The sequence below is a fragment of the Budorcas taxicolor genome, chromosome 18 (genome assembly GCF_023091745.1).
Source record: "Budorcas taxicolor isolate Tak-1 chromosome 18, Takin1.1, whole genome shotgun sequence".
NCBI lineage: Eukaryota > Metazoa > Chordata > Mammalia > Artiodactyla > Bovidae > Budorcas > Budorcas taxicolor.
This window is the reverse complement of record NC_068927.1, coordinates 45,563,744-45,583,191: the sequence shown is the minus strand read 5'-3', so window position 1 is coordinate 45,583,191 and position 19,448 is coordinate 45,563,744. Positions and strand designations below refer to the sequence as shown.

At 53.6% G+C, this 19,448-nt stretch overlaps 1 protein-coding gene across 1 annotated transcript in view; it reads right to left on the bottom strand.

The window, feature by feature from the left end:
* The window catches only part of CHST8 (carbohydrate sulfotransferase 8), a 71,935-nt gene extending 54,991 nt beyond the window's left edge, over positions 1-16,944 (bottom strand). Inside the window, exon 1 of the mRNA XM_052656741.1 lies at positions 16,815-16,944. Coding sequence (XP_052512701.1) covers positions 16,815-16,944 — 130 coding nt within the window. The remainder of the gene's footprint in view (positions 1-16,814) is intronic.
* Positions 16,945-19,448: the final 2,504 nt, after the last annotated feature.

Genomic DNA, 19,448 nt, shown 5'->3' with positions numbered 1-19,448 from the left:
CCATGGAACAGAATACTACTGAACGGTAAAGAGGGATAACTACTGAAGCAGGTTACGTGATGACAAGTGATCACAAACATGATGCTAAGTGAAACAAGCCAGATGTAAAAGACTACATATTGTATGATTACATTTATGAGCAAATCTATAAAGACAGAAAGCAGATTAGTGGGTGCCTGAGGCAGTGGGGAGTGACTGCAAACGGCAGAGACCTGGGGAGGGGGCGGTGGCAATGAAAATACCCTAAAATTGGATTGTGGCGATTACAGAGCTCTGTAAATTTATTAAAAAATCACTGAAGCGTGCACTTAAAACAGGTGAATTTTATGGCATGTAAATCATACCCGGATAAAGCTGTTTTGCATAAAAGGCTCTGGCCGCAGGCCTGGTGGCAGGTGTCCCCTGGTGCTCACTGCTTCTCGCTAATCCTTCTCACTTGCTGGTCCTGGGATTTCACTTTCCTTCTGGAGTTTTAAGGAAGTTGTAGGTTCTGTTTTACCCAGGGTGGGTGGGTGCATCAGCTCTGTCAGCCACGCTACCGATCTTTGCTCTCTTGGGATTCTGGCATTTTCTGCTCCCCGAGGAGGGCTGTGTGTTAATCTCAGGGAAGCAAAAGGAAGAAACACAAAACTGGCTTGGGGGAGGGAGGGTCCAGCCTGGGTGCGAGCTCCACCTGACTCCTGTGATTGGACCTGGTTCCCTCACCCCCGCTCGAGGACACAGGACAGGTCAGGTGGGGATCATGCCATTCCAATGCCCTTCCTTCCCCCTTCTCTGATGAGCAGGGAGTCCCAGCATGGTGTCAGCCTCAGACCCTAAGTTGGGGCCCTAAAGTGGAAGGAAGAGGTAGTTCTAGACATCACAGGACTCCTGGGACCAGTCTGCTTTGGAAAGAGGTGGGTGGACACCAGGAATTCCCCATCACCCTACTTTCTGGGGCTTACCAGGTGGCGCAGTGGTAAAGAATCCTCCTGCCAGGAGACTCAAGAGACTCGAGTTTGATCGTGGGTTGGGAAGATGCCATGGAGTAGGAAATGGCAACCCACTCCAGTACTCTTTCCTGGAAAATTCCATGGACAGAGAAGCCTGACGGGCTACAGTCCCTGGGGGTTTCAAAGGGTTGGACGCAACTGACCAGTGCACACACAGTACTCACCGCTGAGTTCCATGAGCACAGGGGCCTCACGGCCCTATTCCCTGCAGATTCCCAGTGTCTGGCTATACTGGGATTCAATAAATACCTCCAACATAAATGAACGAAAGTGGAAAAGGTGCAAGAACCCACCTCCTTCTGACTGGTGGCCTTCCTGCCCTCACTGACTGTCATCCCGTTCCCAGGCAGGTGCAGGCCGGCACACATTTTGCAAGCCCTGTATATTGTACGTGCCTGATGAGCAGACTTAGTTTAGCCGAGAAAATCCTTTAATTACTGCCGCTACTTCTGGCTGGGTTCTGGGAAGGAACTAATTCGAGCAGCAATCACTCAACCTGAAATATTATGAATGTAATTTCATTATTTGGTCTGCTCCGGTCGCAGGCAGGGGGTTACAATAACTGGTTTGCCGAGTTCCTGCTGGAATGGTAATTAATTTCTCACCCACTTCTGTGCTGACAACCTGCAGACAACTCCTGCCCTGGTGCCCAAGTCACTTGCCCCAGCCGGGGCCCTGATTGTGTGTGTCCCACGCTGCTTGTGGCAGGCAGGACTGTCAGTGTGCACAACGAGGAGTCAGGCCCCAGCTTCAGTGGGAAACGGTCCCTATGTGAGCCGCGAGCCCAAGGCACACACACACGTACCTCGTGGTTGCACACATATACACTCCTTCACAGGACCGTGAACGAGAGTCAGACATGCACACCATTCACAGAGGTCTCCGTCCTTCACCAGTAGATCTATGAACAAACCGGAATATGCCTGCAACTCACAGGAAAGAAGTGCACCCCACACATCAGCATGGCAGCATATGCAGGCTCCCCGGCTGGCCCTCCAACACTGTGCGTCTCAGCTCTGAGTGGCAGTCAGTTGTTGCTGTTCAGTCGCTGAGTCATGTCCAACTCTTTGCGACCCCATAGCTGCAGCACACTAGGCTTCCCTGTCCTTCACTGTCTCCCGGAGTTTGCTCAAATTCATGTGCATTGAATCAGTGACGCCATACAACCATCATCTTCTGTCGCCCCCTTCTCTTCTTGCCCTCAATCTTTCCCAGCATCAGGGTCTTTTCCAACGTGTCGGGTCTTTGCATCCAAAGTATTGGAGCTTCAGCTTCAGCATCAGTCCTTCCAAGGAATAGTCAGGGTTGATTTCCTGTAAGATTGACTGGTTTGATCTGTGTCTTTGGGACCCAAACACCCAGGTTCTAGTTTAGGTACTATTAGTTCCCCGTTGTGTGAAAGTGAAATGTGAAGAGTGAAAGTGAAGTCGCTCAGTCGTGTCCGACTCTTTGCAACCCCATGGACTGTAGCCCATCAGGCTCCTCTGTCCATGAGATTTTCCAGGCAAGAATACTGGAGTGGGTTGCCATTTCCTTCTCCAGAGGATCTTCCCGACCCAGGGATTGAAGCTGGGTCTCCTGCATTGCAGGCAGACACTTTACCGTCTGAGCCACCAGGGAGGTCTCCTCTTTGTGTAACCTTGTGCAGCTGACTCTGCCTCTCTGGGCCTCAGTTTCCCTCACTGCTGTGAGGCTTCAGAGTAAGAATATTTATAAAGAAGGTCAGCTGCAGTGCCTGGCACCCAGCAGGCACCCAGCACTCATACCAACACACTGCTCACAGCACACTCCCAGGTGGCCCTCCCTGGATGCTACTGGGACACTCAGGTGCCACTCACAGCCCCAAGGCCACTGCCCCAGACGTGGAGCCACTCCCTGACTCTTGACTCCCTGACACTTCTGCAGATCAGTCACCTTCTGGGCGTCCCACCCCAGGTCCCATGCCTGAATGGTAAGGAGTGATCTGGTGGGGCCCCTAAGCTGGGTAGGGGCCCCTCGGGCTCCGGGAGGCCACCACTGATCAGCAGACACCTGGAAAAGCTCTGCCTGGGACTGGCTTAAAGGGAATCTTGCCAAGGCTGGAAAGAGTTAATGAGTTCCTTGTCCGGCAAGGAGACCTACCACCTCTCTGTCCTGGGGGTGATGATGGGGGTGGGTAGCACAAAGAAGGTGGGAAGGGGCAGGTCTCAGCCCCGAGGAGGTTGGGGCGGCGCACAGCCCCTCTCCTTCCAGCCCATCTGACCAACAGGAGGTGCCAAGTGTGACCAACTAACTCTGAAAACACTTTCTAAAATTTGAGCAGCCACTTATAAATCAGAAGAAATGACATAACTGTATGTTACAGATGTCTTGCTTCCTTGAAAGAATAAAAAGGAAGATCTGGCTACCCTGGGCCCACATCCCACACAGAACTCTTGGCTGGAGCTGAGCAGCAGCCCTGCCCAAGGAGCCAGGAGCCATCTGTCCCCCTTTCCCCTGAACACCGCTCCCGGTGGTCTCCCTGGCAGCTCTGTGCCGGGACATATTCTGATGGGCCTGGTGACCCCACTCTATTTTTTACTGACATCCCCCCCTCGTCCCTTTCTCTTTCTTATCTCCCTCTGTCCCGGGCACACCCAGACCCTGAGGGCAAGGGGTGGAAAGCACTCCCAGATGCTTGTAGCCTTTGGGGAGTTGGGGTGGGGATCCTAGACTCTTTCCAGGCTACCTTTTCTTCCCAGGACCTATGCACATTGAGACATATGAGCAAAATGCGGTGAGGGGTTCACAGATCACTCCCTGGGTCCAACCCAGGTTGGGAACTGCCTGGACTGAGAGTCACTGGCTGGGGACTGGACCCTTGACCTGTTTTAAAGAAAGAAAAATAGCACTGAGTTGTGTCCGACTCCTGTGAGCCTATGGACTGTAGCCTGCCAGTCTCCTCTGTCCACAGGATTCTCCAGGCAAGAATACTGGAGTGGGTTGCCATTTTCTTCTCCAGGGGATCTTCCTGACCCAGGAATCGAACCCAGGTCTCCAGCATTGCAGGCAGATTCTTTACCAACTGAGCGACGCAGGACCTGCTTTGGGGCACCCAAGCTGGGGTGAGCGGGTAGCTTGTATGGGGCCAGCCTACCCTGTAGGTGGTCAGTCTTTAGCACTTCTGAGGAGGGCTGGGAAACGCTGTGGCCAGGCTGTAGGGCTCGGGGAGAGGCAGCCCCCAGTTTCCTGCCTGTACCCCAGACCAGGAGCATGGGAAGACCCCCCCCACACCCCGCCAGGGCTCCTCACCTCTCTGTTGGGAGCCAATCAGCTGTGCAGGGGCATCAGAGCAGCAGCTGTTGAGGGCAATGGAACCCATTTACATTTGGCTGTTTTCCCCATATAAATAGAAAATTTTAAATGAGAGAATTGTCCACCAAGTTTTACCATGATCCAAGTTAAACCTGCAGGTTTCCCTGGTGGGTCAGATGGTAAAGAATCCACTTGCAATGTGGGAGACCCAAGTTTGATCCCTGGGTTGGGAAGATCCCCTGGTGAAGGGAATGGAAACCTACTCCAGTATTCTTGCCTGGGAAATCCCATGGACAGAGGAACCTGGTGGGCTACGGTCCATGGGGCCTCAAAGAGTCGGACACGACTGAGCAACTAAACTTCCAAATTAAAACTGTAGAGCCCCAAATCCTGAGGGATAAGCTTTATAATGGAAACATCAGCAGATACATAACAATGAGCTTCTGACTCAGATGAGATCCGCCTAAGTCCCCAGCTTCCTGCAAAGATTTTGGGAAGGACACCCACAGTGACCCTAAAGCCACATGAAAAGTGTCACCATAAACGGAAAGGCAGTTTATGTATACAGCCACCTGGCAGGCAGTGGGGTTCAGGTGAGAGCCCCCACAGAGCCTGGCCAGAGGCACTCAGGTCTCAGCCCACACACAGAGCACCCCTGATGGGCCTGCTGCACCATGGACCCACAGAGGCTTCCAGAACCGTCCTCCAGCACTTCCGTTGTCATAACTACCACCGTGACCTTTTCCAGGTTGGAAAAAAAACCCACAAGAACCACCCGGTGACATGGAGAAATGCGACAATCATAGCAACGGCCCTTGTCCTTGGATCAGGTTCCCGCACAGAACCACCTCTGCGCCGCCCACGTTAGCAGCCTAGGACTTCTGGAAGGTTAGTGGGGCCTGGATAAGCATGTGTTAGGACCTGACCGGGCCCTTCCCATGCTGGCAGCGAAAGTCACTGTGTCCCAAGCCCCTCTCCCCACACCCCCTCCCACCGCCCTGAGACTGCAGACCAAGTGGGGCTGAGCAGGGAAACAAGCCAGGCATGAGGCCACCCCTGGAGGCCTGTGCCTTGGGGATTGAGGTCTTGCCCTACCCTCCTGCTCTTCCTGGCAGAGCTCTCGGGCTGAGCTGGGGGTGGGGAGGGGCTGACTCTGATGTCAAGTCAAGTGACCCCACTGCCACTGAAGATGCCTGGCTGGTGAATGGGCACAAAGTGGGGGAGGTGTGGGGTGCATGCCCCACTGCTGCCTGCCCAGGTGAGCTCACCGCAGTGACCCAGACCAGGAGTACTTCTGGGCATCTCACACACAGATCTTGAGCCCCCCTCCTCCCCGCTGGGTCCCTCCTATTCCTTCTGGGTGGGGCAGATGGGAAAGGGGTCAACCCACACCTGAGCCCCGCTCTGGGCCCACGGAGTAGTGACTCACGCTGCAGGGGAATAGAGCCTGATTCACCTCCCAGGTGGGGGCCTGGGGGCTGTGGAACAATCAGCTGCTGTGGAGACACAACCTGAAACCAGGGCTTCCGGGGGAGGCTTGAGCCTCGGAACCTCCAGTCCAGCTCAGGTCGCTCAGCCCTGTCCAGCTCCACCTGGACTGGGACACAAAGGGAGACCCAGTTTCCCAGCTGCACTGTAATTTCAGAAGGGGTCTTTGTGTGGGCTGTATTAACCAAGAAGCCAGAGAAGCCCTGGGGTTTGGGCAGGGAGTCAGGCTGCCAAAGAAATCTGCTGCGTGTCGGCAAGAAACGCCCTTTGAGAAGATGGCAGAAAGACATCAGAAAATGTAAGAACTGCTGACCGTGCCATTAAGGAGTGGCAGCGGGCGAGGGCTGCAAAGTGAGCCTAGGAAGGGCTTTGCAAGCAGGCAAAGCTACGTTTGAATCTGGGTTCTGCCACTCTAGCTGCAGGACTTTGGGCAACTGACCTAACCTCTCCGAATCTAAATTCAGGACAAGGATGCCTGTATCTCACTGGGTGAAGGGAGATAAAGTAAAGGCACCCGAGACAGTGCCTGGCGCCAATAAATGATAACTATTACTAGGTTTCATGCACACTGAAGCTTAATTACATTGTCTCATTTAAAAAATTATCATCCTACATGAGTGTAGAGCTCTGTGGTTTTCAAAGCCATCTTTGTCCATTACTTCATTAGAGCTTCACAGTGATCCTGTATTCTATTTTTAGCATTTTACTTTAGTTCCTTTAAAACATAAGTCTTGCTCTTATTGGATACGATTGTCCCAATTTTCCGTTCCGCTCTCCTTCTTAATTTCCCCACCCCGAGGAACCTTTAGCATAATGATGCTGGGACCATCTTCTATTAATATCAATTTTCAGATTACAGTGATAAGATGTCTGTTTCCTAATTTAATTAGGTGATTCCTGTATTTAGTTCCAACACGCTCATTATTTTTCATTTAGCGTCTTCTAAATGCACCAAAGGAAAAGCAAGGCTCTGACTGGTAGACCTCCAGGGTGTCTTCTGCAGTGGGGAGGGAGGGACCCCGGAAATGGGGCCACATCAGAGAGGCAGGTACCAGGGTGCTGGGGGCTGGGGCAGTGTCTCAGGAGAGGGGATGGGGGCAGAGAAAGTCCTACTGCAGAGGGGCTCATGGTGGGCACCCCTGAGGGAGGGCTAGGTCTCTTACAAAGCTCCCCTCAAAAGCAGACTTCAAAGAAGACTCCGAAACCGGCACCCGCAGGGCCCACCAGCCCCTCTGGGCTCCTGTACCAACACTTGAAGGCCGTGTGATCTTCTTTTAAAAAAATTTATTTATTCGGCTGTGTTCGGTCTTAGTTTCAGCATGAGGGATCTTGGTTGCATCACGCAAGATCCTTTGTTACGGTGCACAGACTCTCTAGTTGCCTCATCCGTGCTCTAGGGCACTCGGGCTCAGTGGCCGTGGCTCGGCCTCGGTGGCTCCATGGCATGTGAGAGCACCGTTCCCTGACCAGGGACCGAACCACGTCCCCTGCATTGCAAGGCAGAGTCTTAACCACTGGACCACCAGCGAAGTCCCTTGAGGGCTATGTGTTCGGACGCATCCCCCTCCCTTTTCTGGCTCTCACTGTCTGATTGCCATGGAGGTCCCATGTCTGCCCCTTCGTCAGTACTATTCTCTGCACAACTCCAGGGGGCGCCCTTCACACCATAGTTTAAATCAACTTTATGCTGGAATCAGCACAGAGCACAGTGTGAGTGGTGCCCTAAAGTGTGCAGGCCCTGCCTCAATGCTCCCACTCCATCAAAGCGGGGCTCAGCCATCATGCCATGGGCTCTGGTCACCCCTGGTCCCCAACCTTCCAACTATCCACACTGACCTGACCAGTTTTCTTCCCTCTGCCAGCACAGTGATAGCTGGGCTGATCCTGCTCACCACCTGAACTGTGGCACCAGAAGGAACCCCCACTAAAGCCCCTCGAGTTGAGGAAAGGGGGACAGGAAGCCCCGGGGCCACGCTTGGAAGGAGTACTGCCACAAGCATCCTGGCCACAGTTCTGACTTTGAGAATCCACTGCATTCTGTGTCACGAGGCAGACCCTCCAGAGAACTGAAAACTCAGTTGCTGCTGCTGCTGCTAAGTCGCTTCAGTCGTGTCTGACTCTGTGCGGCCCCATAGACAGCAGCCCACCAGGCTTCCCCGTCCCTGGGATTCTCCAGGCAACAACACTACCCAGCATTAATTTTTCTTTTGGTTTTGTGTGTATGCATGCTAAGTCACTTCAATTGTGTCTGACTCTGTGCAACCCTATGGACTGTAGCCTGCCAGGCTCCTCTGTCCATGGGATTCTCCAGGCAAGATTTCATTTCCTCCTGCGGGGGATCTTCCCGACCCAGGGACTGAACCCACGTCTCTGACATCTCCTGATTGGCAGGCAGGTTCTTTACCACTAGTGCCATCTGGGAAGTTCTTATTTTTGGTTTTACCTAGCGTTAATTTTTCTTCGCTATGGTCAAAGAAAGGCAAGGCAAGGTATGGCGGGTGAGGCAGCCTTAGTGAATCCTGGGCAGCATTTGGTGAAGAGAGTTTGAACACACACGCTTGCAGGTGCATTGTTTAGAAACACCGAGTTCTGAGAGTCCCAGCCGTGCTGATTTTGCAATGATATATTGCCAGCTACTTAACAGGATGGATCACTGCAATTACATGTCACTTCTGATATTCACAGTCACAACAAGGAGGTGTCAGCTTCGCAAGGGTTGTAGGAAATATATATGATGTTCCGCAATGCTGTTAGGAAAGGATTTCAGGAGACAGACTCAAGAGGATTCCAATAAAACCCACCTGCCTGGGCAAAGCAGACGGCACCATGGAAACTGGAGGGGCTGGTTCCCCTGGCCAGGGAGGGAGTGTGGGCTTAGGCACCCGGGTTCCACAGGCTGCCCATCCTCTGGCAGTGGAGGCGGGGAGGACAGCCAGCACACTTCTGGTTATTCCATCACCCTCACGTGACTTCCCTGGTGGCTCAGACGGTAAAGCGTCTGCTTGCAATGCAGGAGACCCAGGTTTGATCCCTGGGTTGGGAAGATCCCCTGGAGAAGGGAATGGCAACCCACTCCAGTACTCTTGCCTGGAAAATTCCATGGACAAACAAGCCTGGTAGGCTACAGTACATGGGGTCACAAAGAGTCGGACACGACTGAGCGACTTCACTTTCTTTCCACATGGGTGAGCTGTTGAGAGCAACTCAGCAGTTACTCCTATGGCCTTTGGCTTGGTGGCATCTCAGGGTTAAAAGGGTCACACCCAAATAAAGGCAGTCACTGCAGGAACAAGACAAATCCTCTGAGATTGTTCTGTAGCCTTCAGAGTTGGCACGGGCAGTAACCATGGAACCAACAGTGAGAGCCACACTTTCTCTGGCCAACACAGCCCTGCTCCAGGGAACCAAAGAAGTTCTGTTGATTTCTGAGTCAATTCTGGCTCTGTCAGTTTCTATGAGATATAGGGCACCATTCTTAGCATCTGTCAATCCTAAAGGAAATCAACCCTGAATATTCATTGTAAGGACTGATGCTGAAGCTGAAGCTCCAATACTTTGGCCCCCTGATGAGAAGAACTGACTCCTTGGGAAACACCCTGATGCTGGGAAAGACTGAGGGTAGGAGGAGAAGGAGGCGACAGAGGATAGGATGGTTGGATGGCATCACTGACTCAATGGACATGAATTTGGGCAAACTCAGGGAGATAGTGAAGGAGAGAGAAGCCTGGTGTGCTGAAGTTCAAGGGGTTGCAAAGAGCTGGACATGACTGAGCGACTGAACAGCAATGAACACTTAACATGCACTGGGGAGAGACACCCCGGGCTCTGAGTCTTGCCTAAGTCCACTTCACTGCTGCCGCCGAAGGTCAGCATCTTGTCACCTCTTGTGCCCTGGAGAAGGCAATCAAGCAAGCCACAGCTCCCCTCCTCCAGGAAGCCCTCCTGACTCCTCCAGTTGGGACTTTGCCCTCAGGTGTGTGACAGCGAAGGAGTGAGTGTGTGACCTGTGTGAAAGGAGACGCAATGGAGGAGGAGTGGAGCAGGGAGGGAGCTTTCTGCTCCTCTCACCTGTTCCCGCGGTCTGTGAGTCTGCAACCCTGGGTGGAGGAGACGCAGGGCAACTCCACACACCCTGCCTAGCATCTCAGAGGCCATCTGCCCAAAACAGAACACGCGATCTCTACTCCCCTCCCCCAACCACTCCCCGTCTGGAGTGTCTCCCTTGATGGGTGGCACCCCAACTCCCCTCTACCAATGCCAGAAACCCGGAGCCAGAGTCACCTTGAAACCCTGACAGCTGCCCTCCTCAGCTTCCCATCCATGTGGTCGCCAACTCTGCCCCAACCTTGTGATGCCACTGAACCACCTCTCCTGCCCCTGCCTGCCTGCCCCAGGCCTCGCCCTCTCTTCTGTCCCCATTTCACCCCTCCCAGCCACTCTCTGCGTGCCTGAGGTCTCTTCCTCTGCCGCTGTCCACAGTTCCATGACATGCAGCCACTGGAGTGGGCTCTCTGACGGCTGCTGCACCCTCAGAATCCCCAGGGCTCCCTGACTGAGCCTGCAGCAAAGGCTTGCGCCCCTGTAGCACTCCAAGGGCTCACGGGAACCGGGGCCTGCCTGAGCCTTCAGCCGTGAGTCTGGGTCCGTAGGTCTCACGCCAGCCCCTGATGCGCTGGGAGCTCTTCTCACACATATTTTCTCATGTGTCCTTGATCCACACTCTGCTCTGGATCTGGACAGGTCGGACCAAGCGAGCATCACTGGTGTTGAGAAGGCAGGAGGTGCCGCAGGCAACAGCTGGCTCCCTACGGATGAATCCCGGCATGGCACATAACCTCTCTTACCTCAGGAGTCTTGTCTGTCAAATGGTGTAATGGTATTTAACTCAAGGGGTTCCAAAGGTATTAAATGGGCACTAAATACATGTCAAATGTGTGTCTTAGTGCTGGGCACACAGTGAGCAACTGGGAGCATTAGCCCCCATCAGTGATGTATGTCTGTGTCCACTCTGTAAGTGGCCGCCTGATACAAAGAGCTGACTCATTGGAAAAGACTCTGCTCCTGGGAAAGACTGAAGGCAAAAGGAGAAGCGGGCAGCAGAGGATGAGATGGTTGGATGGCTGGATCACTGACTCAGTGGACATGAATTTGAGCAAACTCCGAAAGACAGTGAAGGATAGGGAAACCTGGTGTGCTGCAGTCCATGGGGCGGCAAAGAGTCATACAGGACTTAGTGACTGAATACACACACACACGGAAAGGGGGACTTCCCTGGTGGTCCAGTGGCTAAGACTCCACACTCCCAGGGAGCATGGGTTCCTAAGATCCTGCATGCTGGGTGGCACAGCCACAGGGGAAAATAAAACCACGTAAAGGGCTTGGCACAAGAGCTGGCATGTGGTAAACTTTTGTTATTACTATTATTATTCCTGGATGCCCTGGAAGTAACACCCTAGGGCTGGTTATGGGCTGAGTCATCAGAGATTGCCTGCACTCAGGGCATCATGGGCCAACCCTGTGGCTGCCTTCCTCCCTGAGCATCCCAGCACTGGCCTCAGTCCCCAGCATCCCCCCCACCCACAGTTCCACGGCTTTGGGAAAGCAAAGAGCCACTTCACTAAAATGTGGTGGTGGCCTGCTTTAACAAAAATCCACTCTACAAAAACCAAGCATTTAAGAAAATAATAATCCACTCTACAAAAACCAAGCATTAAAAAAAAAAAAGTCTGTAGTCTGTAGTGTGCTAGCAACAGAATCTGTATCGTAAGGTCACATTTTTGAAAACATATCAACAAATAAGCCAATCCAGGCACTGTTCACTTTGGCTTCACGGGTCACTAACAATATCTCACCTCATTCCATTAAAACAAAATCCATCCCACTTAAAAGAATGAAGAAGAAATGGTACAATTAGAAGATCACGGGGGAGGGAGTTGGGGGAGGGATGAAGCAGGAGGCTGGGGTTAGCGGATGTAAGCTTTTATGTACAGAATGGATAAACACTGAGGTCCTACTGCACAGTACTGAGAACTATACTCAGCACCCTATGACAAACCGTAATGGAAAAGAACGAGAAACAAAAGAAGGTGTATGTGTGCACAACTGAATCACTTTGCTGTAAAGCAATAATCAATACAACATGGCAAATCAACTCAACTTCAACTTAATAAATAAATTTAAAACAGAACATTGAATTGTGCAGCCTTGATTGGATGGTCTAGGCCAGGGGGGCCCCAACCTCTGGGCCACTGACCAGTATCAGTCTGTGGCCTGTTAGGAGCCAGGCTGTAGAGCAGATGAGCAGCGGGAGGCGGCGCAAAGCTTCATCTGGATTTACAGCTGCTTCTCATCGCTTACATTACCGCCTGAGCTCCGCCTCCTGTCAGATCAGCGGGCCTTGAAGCGTCCCGAAACCATGGCCCTGCCCTGGTCTGTGGAAAAATTGCCTTCTATGAAACTGGTCACTGATGCCACTGAGCAGGCAGAGTGCCTGCATGCTTAGTCGCTCAGTTGGGTCGCTCTTTGCGACCCCACGGACTGTAGCCCGCCAGGCTCCTCTGTCCATGGAACTTTCCAGGAAAGAATACTGGAGTGGGGTGCCATTTCCTACTCCGGGGGATCTTCCCGACCCAGGGATCGAACTCGCCTCTCTTGCATTAGCAGGCGAATTCTTTACCATTGAGCCACTTAGGAAGCCACAGGGTCAGTGGCTAACCAGTAACTCAAAGCTGGGCAGATGTACTCCTCCCCACAGAAGAACACAGGATCACATATGAATTTTTGCCAAAAAAAGGGAAAACAAACCTATATCTGATCAACTGCTAAATTTACGTAATTTACAGGGAGTACAAGGGGCAGAAGGCTATGTTGTTCTATACCAAACAGGCACGATCAGCAAAAATCCCAACTGTGGGAAACTTACAGAACCTGTGACCCAGTTTCCTCCAATAAATAGCAAGAGGGAAGTAAAGGCATGCAGGACATCTCAGAGACTGAGAGAGGCTTAAATGACTCGCCCACCAGTTGTAACATGTGAGCCTTATCCGGATACTGACAAGACAAATTGGAAATAAAGGTGTTTGTCACATTTGTGGGATGACTAGAAATGTGGACACTGGACATTTGATGAGATTAAACAATTGTTGAATGTTAAAAGAAAGAATTCTTATCTTTTCAACTAAGAAATACAATGAAATATTTATGGTTTTATGGCTTTATGGTTATGCAGGGAAGCGGGGGGGGGGAATAAATTAGGACTGACATAAACACACTGCTATACATAAAATAGATAACTAATAAGGACCTCCTGTGTAGCACAGGGAACCCTACTCAATACTCTGTAATGACCTACATGGGAAAAGAACCTAAGAAAGAGTGGATGTAGGCATATGTATGACTGATTGACTTTGCTGTACAGCAGAAACTGACGCAACACTGTAAATCAACTATACTCCAATAAAAAATTTTTTATAAGAAATATTTAGGGGACATCCCTGGCGGTACAATGGATAAGAACCCCCTGCCAATGGAGGGGACACGGGTGGGATCCCTGGTCCAGACGATTCCACATGCTGTGGAGCAACCAAGCCTGTGAGCCACAGCTACGGAGCCCGTGCTCTAGGGCCTGAGAGTCAAAACCACTGAAGCCCGTGCTCCTAGAACACGTGCTCCACAACAAGAGAAGCCACAGCATAACAAGTGCTCACACCACGAGCGGAAAAAGCCTGCAAACAGCCACAAAGACCCAGTGCAGCCAAACTAAACCAGGACACTTTTTTAAAAAGAAATATTTATGACTGAACTGACTGGCCCTAGTATATATGCTCTGAAAAGAGACAAGTGTATGGGCCTGTGGATGGGGCACCGTTGAGGCTGTCGGGTGCCCGGGATGTGGGGTTCACTGTGCTATTCTAATCTACTTCTCTGTGTGTCCCAAGCTCTCCATAATACAAAGTTCTGCTTTGTATTAAAGCCTGTATATAAAGACGGGCCACTCATAACACACACGTGGAGAGTGCCCTCTGCACCTGCAGGGCCAGCATGATGGGATGTGTTATTCCCAGTTCTGGTCGGCTCTCTTCCACTGTGGGAAGGGGCAGGAGTAGTCTCCTGGGTCAAGACGTGAGTTTCCGGAGGCCTCAGGGCCTGGCAATATTGGAGATATGAAAAACAGTAGGATAGGTAGATTCTCTGATACCCAAGAACACCTAATCTTAGAATGAAGGCAGGTGAACCGGCAGTGATTTATGTTCCAAAAGGTTTGATCTAAAATATAGCAAACATTTTGGAAAATAGCGCTTGGTTTACAGAAGTTGGCAATCCCACAGGGTTGCATCTAATGCACGAAGCAGGTGAGATTTGCTGACTGGTCTCTGAAAAGTTCAGGTGCTTTTAAGAGCTGGTAGCTGCATGGGAGAAATCTGAAGGACACGCCAACCCCAAGGGAGCACAAACAGCTAATGGCTCTGTCCGCCTTTCCAAGCTTGTTTCTGCATCTTCACCTGACCACCCTCCCCCTCCCATCTTGGCCAATGCCACCAACAGCGGGTCCCAGACTGCATTCCCAGGAAAGTTTCTGCTGCTGGAAAAAACCCCAGAAGAGCCCGTGGGGAATGTCCTCTGTAGATGCCCCCACCGCCTTGCCCAATCTGGATGGCAGGGCAGCCTCTCACGTCTACATCTCCCAGGGCTGAAATTCTGACTTGTCCAGGACTCTTGGGGCCAAACCACCCATGCAGCTGGATACATACACTTTGTAAGCACTGGTTTCCAACAGATAAATGTAATCAAGGTTTATGGGCGCAGAGAAGACAACAGGATGGGATTGTTTCACTTGAAAGATCAGAAGAAAATTGTAACTAATGTTGTGGAAAATTACTTTGATATTGCTTTCTTGGTACCGAATCACAATTAGGCTGCCGTGAGAAGTACAGGGGAAGAATAAATGAACAGTAACAAATCAACACAAACAGCCTGTGTCAGGAACACTTTGCTCAGGGAAAGTAACGTAAGCATTACTTAAAGTTTTACGACTGTGTTTGAGGTGATTTACGTAGAACGTACAGGTGCTACGTCCAGGTGGTCCGGCTCCATTTACAGCCAGAAAAAGGGAGCTCAAAACCCAAGCATGCTCCTCACCTGGGTCTGCCAGGTCCTCGACATCCCCGGCTGAAGGGGGGAGGCTGGCCTCAGCTTCCTGCCATCCCGCCTGCCAGTCTACCCACCCCAGAAACCCTCACTGTCCGCTGGGCCCCCACTCCACCAGTGATCGAGGTAATCTGCACGTGTGCACCGGGGTAGCTGTGCAGGCCATGCCAGCCGGCGAGGACAGGAATCCGTGACACAAGAGGCAAGGTCTTTGCGCTGTCAGCTGCTGGAGCACGGCAGGGCACGTGTCGAGGTCACCAGGCAGCGACCCCACTCAGGACTATCACACCGGTCCCCAGAAGACACCATGGGTGGGCACCCGGCCCCAGTGGACACCACAGACATGCTCGAGCCTTCTCTCCCAGGCTGGTCCCACAGAAAGCAGACAGAGGACATGAGAACCCTCTGCCCACGTGTGCCCCAACCGCGCGTGCACACACCAAGACGTGCAGAGGACACACGGCGCCGTGATCCCCAAGCCATGTCCGAGAGGCCTTTTTTGGGAGCTTGCTCCCGCTCATATAACGCACAACTGTGGAGAGCAACTCTGAGTGCTCTGGGGGGACGTGGCCTGTGGAGCTAGATGCTGCTCACAGAGTCGCTGGCCACACTGGGGCCCACGTGAAGCTGCAAAGTCTCCACAGAGGGACCGGCTCAGTCACGGGTCTCTGCTTCCGCAGCTGGGAAGCAGCCAGACCCATCTTCGACAGCCACCTCCATGGAGGGTCCAGCCCAAGCGTGAGTCAGCACCAGTGACTCACCACCGGCCCCAGGGGGTCCGCCCAACGCTGGACTGCTTCAGGCTGAAGCTCAGGGATGAAAGAAACGACACACCAGCCTCTCCCGCCAGGGTCTCCAATAGCAGCTGCCAGGCCCAGCTCTGGCCTCCTGCTCCTTCCGCCTTTCCACGTGGCACCTATGGGTCCCCAGGCTGAGTTCAGCGTGGATGCAGGCTGCCCTGAGCATGTGAGCCGTGGCGGGCCCTGTGCCCTCCCCACTCAGGGCCAGGGACCCCCTAACACTGTGTCCTGCACTCCTGGGCTGTGGGCTGTAGGCAGGGATGGTGCGGGGGAATGCCTCTGCCTAACTCTCCAGCCTCCATGCCCCTTTTCTTCTGTCTGTGTCTGGGAGCCCAGGGGTGTCCAGCCATCAAGGACCCTCCCCTAACAAGGCCTCTGGGACCTCTGTTGTAAACACAGGTGCTTGGCCTGGCAACTGTGCTTTCCCCTCACATGATGCCAATGATTCCTGGCTTTGGCCCCACGCTGGCGGCCCTCCAGGTCGGCTATGCTCTCTGGGGCTCGGCCACGTCCCAGTCAGAGGGGCCTTGCCTGAGCGTCCCTCTCTACCTTCTGTCCACCATGAGGCTTCAGGACCACCCTTCCTGCTCTCCCCTCACTGCCATCCCCACCTCTGCGAGTCCAGTGGGCTGGGAGGCAGCAGGTGGGGAGGCCATCAGGAGGCTCTTCAGCATTTACAAAGCCGGGAGGCACTGAGGCACCCCGACTTTCTTGCCCAGGCTGGAGAGGCTGAATTCGAGAGGTCCCCAGCGCTGGGCAGAGAATCAGAGTCCCATTGGGGAGGCCTGGGCTCAGGGAGAAGTCACTTGTCCTCTGATATCCCAGACCATGTGGGAGAGGACCCGAGAGGTGGTGGTTCCCTGAAATCTGAGTTTCATCAGAGGCAACGACCAGATGAGAGAGGGGCAGCCTGGCCATTCTTCCCAAGAGCAGTGCACGGGCCAGAGGTCAGAGGCCAGAACCACATGGTTGGTGGCCTTACCGCAGATACAGTGCCCCCACACTGCGGCTGGTGACTGGAACCTCTGCCTTGGCCCCGGGGCAGCGAGAAGGCCTGCAACTTGGGCGGGAGAGCCGGGTCAAGCAGGCGGCAGGGCCGAGTGCAAGGGCTCACCTGGCGCTGGGTGGGGGGCGAGCTCCGTGGGGTCCTGCAGGCTGATGAAGAGAAGGAGTCCTGCAGCTCCGAACAGCAGGATGGACGAGAACATGCAAGCCAGTCGCATCGTTCCTGCTCGCGGGGACATCCGGGGCTCGCTCGGGGGTCACCTCTCGGGTGTGGGAGGTGCGTTCTTCCCTCATTGTCCACACTGGGCGTCCATCAGGCCAGGTCTACGGAGCAGTGGGGGAGAAAGACGGCCCATCACTGAGGCCCAGGGCCCCGGTCACTGCTCGTGACCAAGCGGAATCCCTGGACCCCTCCACCCTTACGTGCGTCCCTTTGACCTTCTGAAGCCCAAGGATGTGAAGCCGGGTCACCACCTGGGGCTGAGACACCAGGCTCCTGCCAGGGTCTCCTGTATCTGAACCTTTAGAAAAGCCACGGAGAGAGATACTCCCCAGCTCCCACCCAGGAGGGGGACCCTGGTGTGGACCCCATCACCCACAGCCAGGGGACAGCAGCCACCCCCTGCCCTGTTCAGGCAGGAATCCAGGTCCCTGTGGCTCACAATAGGCCCAGTAGAAGTTCTTGGGCCTGTCTCTGCCTTGGCTCCGGTGTTCAGGATGCTGGGGACAAGGGTCTCCATAGAACCAGAAGCTTTGAGAAGGGGCCTTTCAGGCCCAGAGATGTCAGGGACTGACTGACTCGCCACTGTATCAGCCAGAGCTGTCCCTGCCCCTGACAGACGCAAGGATGATCTGGGTGGAATCATAGCCCTGCTGGCTAGTCACACCGACAGGGGCTGAAGTTCCAGCCAGATCATGGTCATCCGAGCTCTGGAAGCGGTCTGGAGCCGAGATGGGTGGCCAGACCCAGATCTGACAGATCCCAGGCTCAGAGGCTGTGTCCCTGCAGATGGACACCTGCTGATCCGGCCACTGCAGACCGAGGCCAGGCCCATGTTGCTTGCCCCCACCTTCATTCCCCTTGAAGTAGAAGAGACACCTGCCAAATATCCCGATACCAACTAGTGACATCAGTTGGGTCAAGCTGTGGGTCAAGACGGGGGCACCCTGGGACTTCCCTGGTGGCCCAGTGGTTAGGATTTCGAGTTTCCACAGCAGGGGGAATGGGTTCGACCCCTGGTTGGGAGAACTAGGATCCTGTATGCCATGTGGCGTGGCCAAAAGAAAGAGATGACAGCCCCCCAAGGCCATCTGCCTAAAGGGAAGATGTAAGTTCCTGCAGTGGGGGGTGGGGCGGGGGTGTGGTGGGTGGTTCGAGCAGGCTATCACTTGTTCCCCTTATTTTCACCCGACCCTACCCACTTGGATTCAGGGACATTACCCTTTTTCCACCTAAGGAGCCCTTTGGGAACTTGTCCCTGCCTGGCAAAGGGCAGTGCCCGAGGAAGACTGAGGCCAGGTGGGCAGTCCCCAGGAACCCCTGAGACACAGCAGGGTGCTGATCAGGCCCCAGACCAGTGTGCCACTCAGCACAAGGATGAGCCCTGCCTGGAGTCTCCTTGCCTTGACATTCTGAACAGGGAACCCATCTCTGACCTGGCACCCAGGTGCTGGGGGAGGAAAGCCCAGTTTTTGTCCCTCTGTATCCAACCTGAAGATGGGGCATGAGGCAGGAAGTGATAATCAGAGAAACCCCACCCTCCCCTGCCCAAACACACATTCCCAAGGACTAGACAGTTCTCAGCAAGGCTCTGAGGCTGAGAGTTAAATTGCAGGTTTGGGTTTCTCCCCTCCGCAGTCTCTGTAATTATTTTTTCACTCAGTTAACTTTAATTAACCTGCCCCAGGCCTCCATGCTAGGGAACGCTCCTGAATGCCAGGCTCTCTGGGCTGTGCGAACAGGAGTTTCCCACGACATCCCAGCTTTCATGTTTCGGAGGCAGTGGTGACCGGGCGCTGTTTGCCTCTAGCATTGGCTCTGGGGTTCCAGATGGCCCTGACCTCCTTGCAACAGCCCCTCCCGTACCCCCCCACCACCTCGCTGCAGAGAAAGGTGGCTGCTTCCTGCCAAAAACAGGGATACCCTGCCTCCAGCTTGCAGTGGGTTAAAATGGGCAGCAACATGTCCCCAAAGGCTCAGACCCTGAAGCCCCTCAGGGTCTGTGGTGTCCTTCTCCATGGTGGCCCGAGATGGGACCATCCTGGGGACCTGGCTCATCATTCTGAAAAGACGCAGGTGCAGGGGTGCAGGCCCCAGGCTCCAGGGAAGGACAAAGCCCACAGCATGCCTGATGGCGGGCGGTCTCCCAGGACCCTCCCTCAGTGATGACAGGCCCTCCGTGCGGGACCCACAGGTTGAACCTATACGCAAGGCCATGGCTATAAGGACACCCAGCTTATGCTGGCCAAGGTGTTGACATACTGCCTGCAGACATACCAGCCTTCAGAGTGAGACACGAGGTCAGGAAACCAATCTGATCTAGGGTGAACCCCCAAATTAGGACATTTCTCAAGGAGGGGAGAAGAAAGAAGAGAGGAAGAGGGGAAGAAAGGATGGCAAGTCGATGGCCAGCAGACACAGTGGCCTGGTAAGGCAGCTAATAATGTGTTGCCCAATCTTGACCCAAAGACTATTTGATGAGAAAAAGGGACTCAGAGGCACGTGTGATCATTATCGCATTGT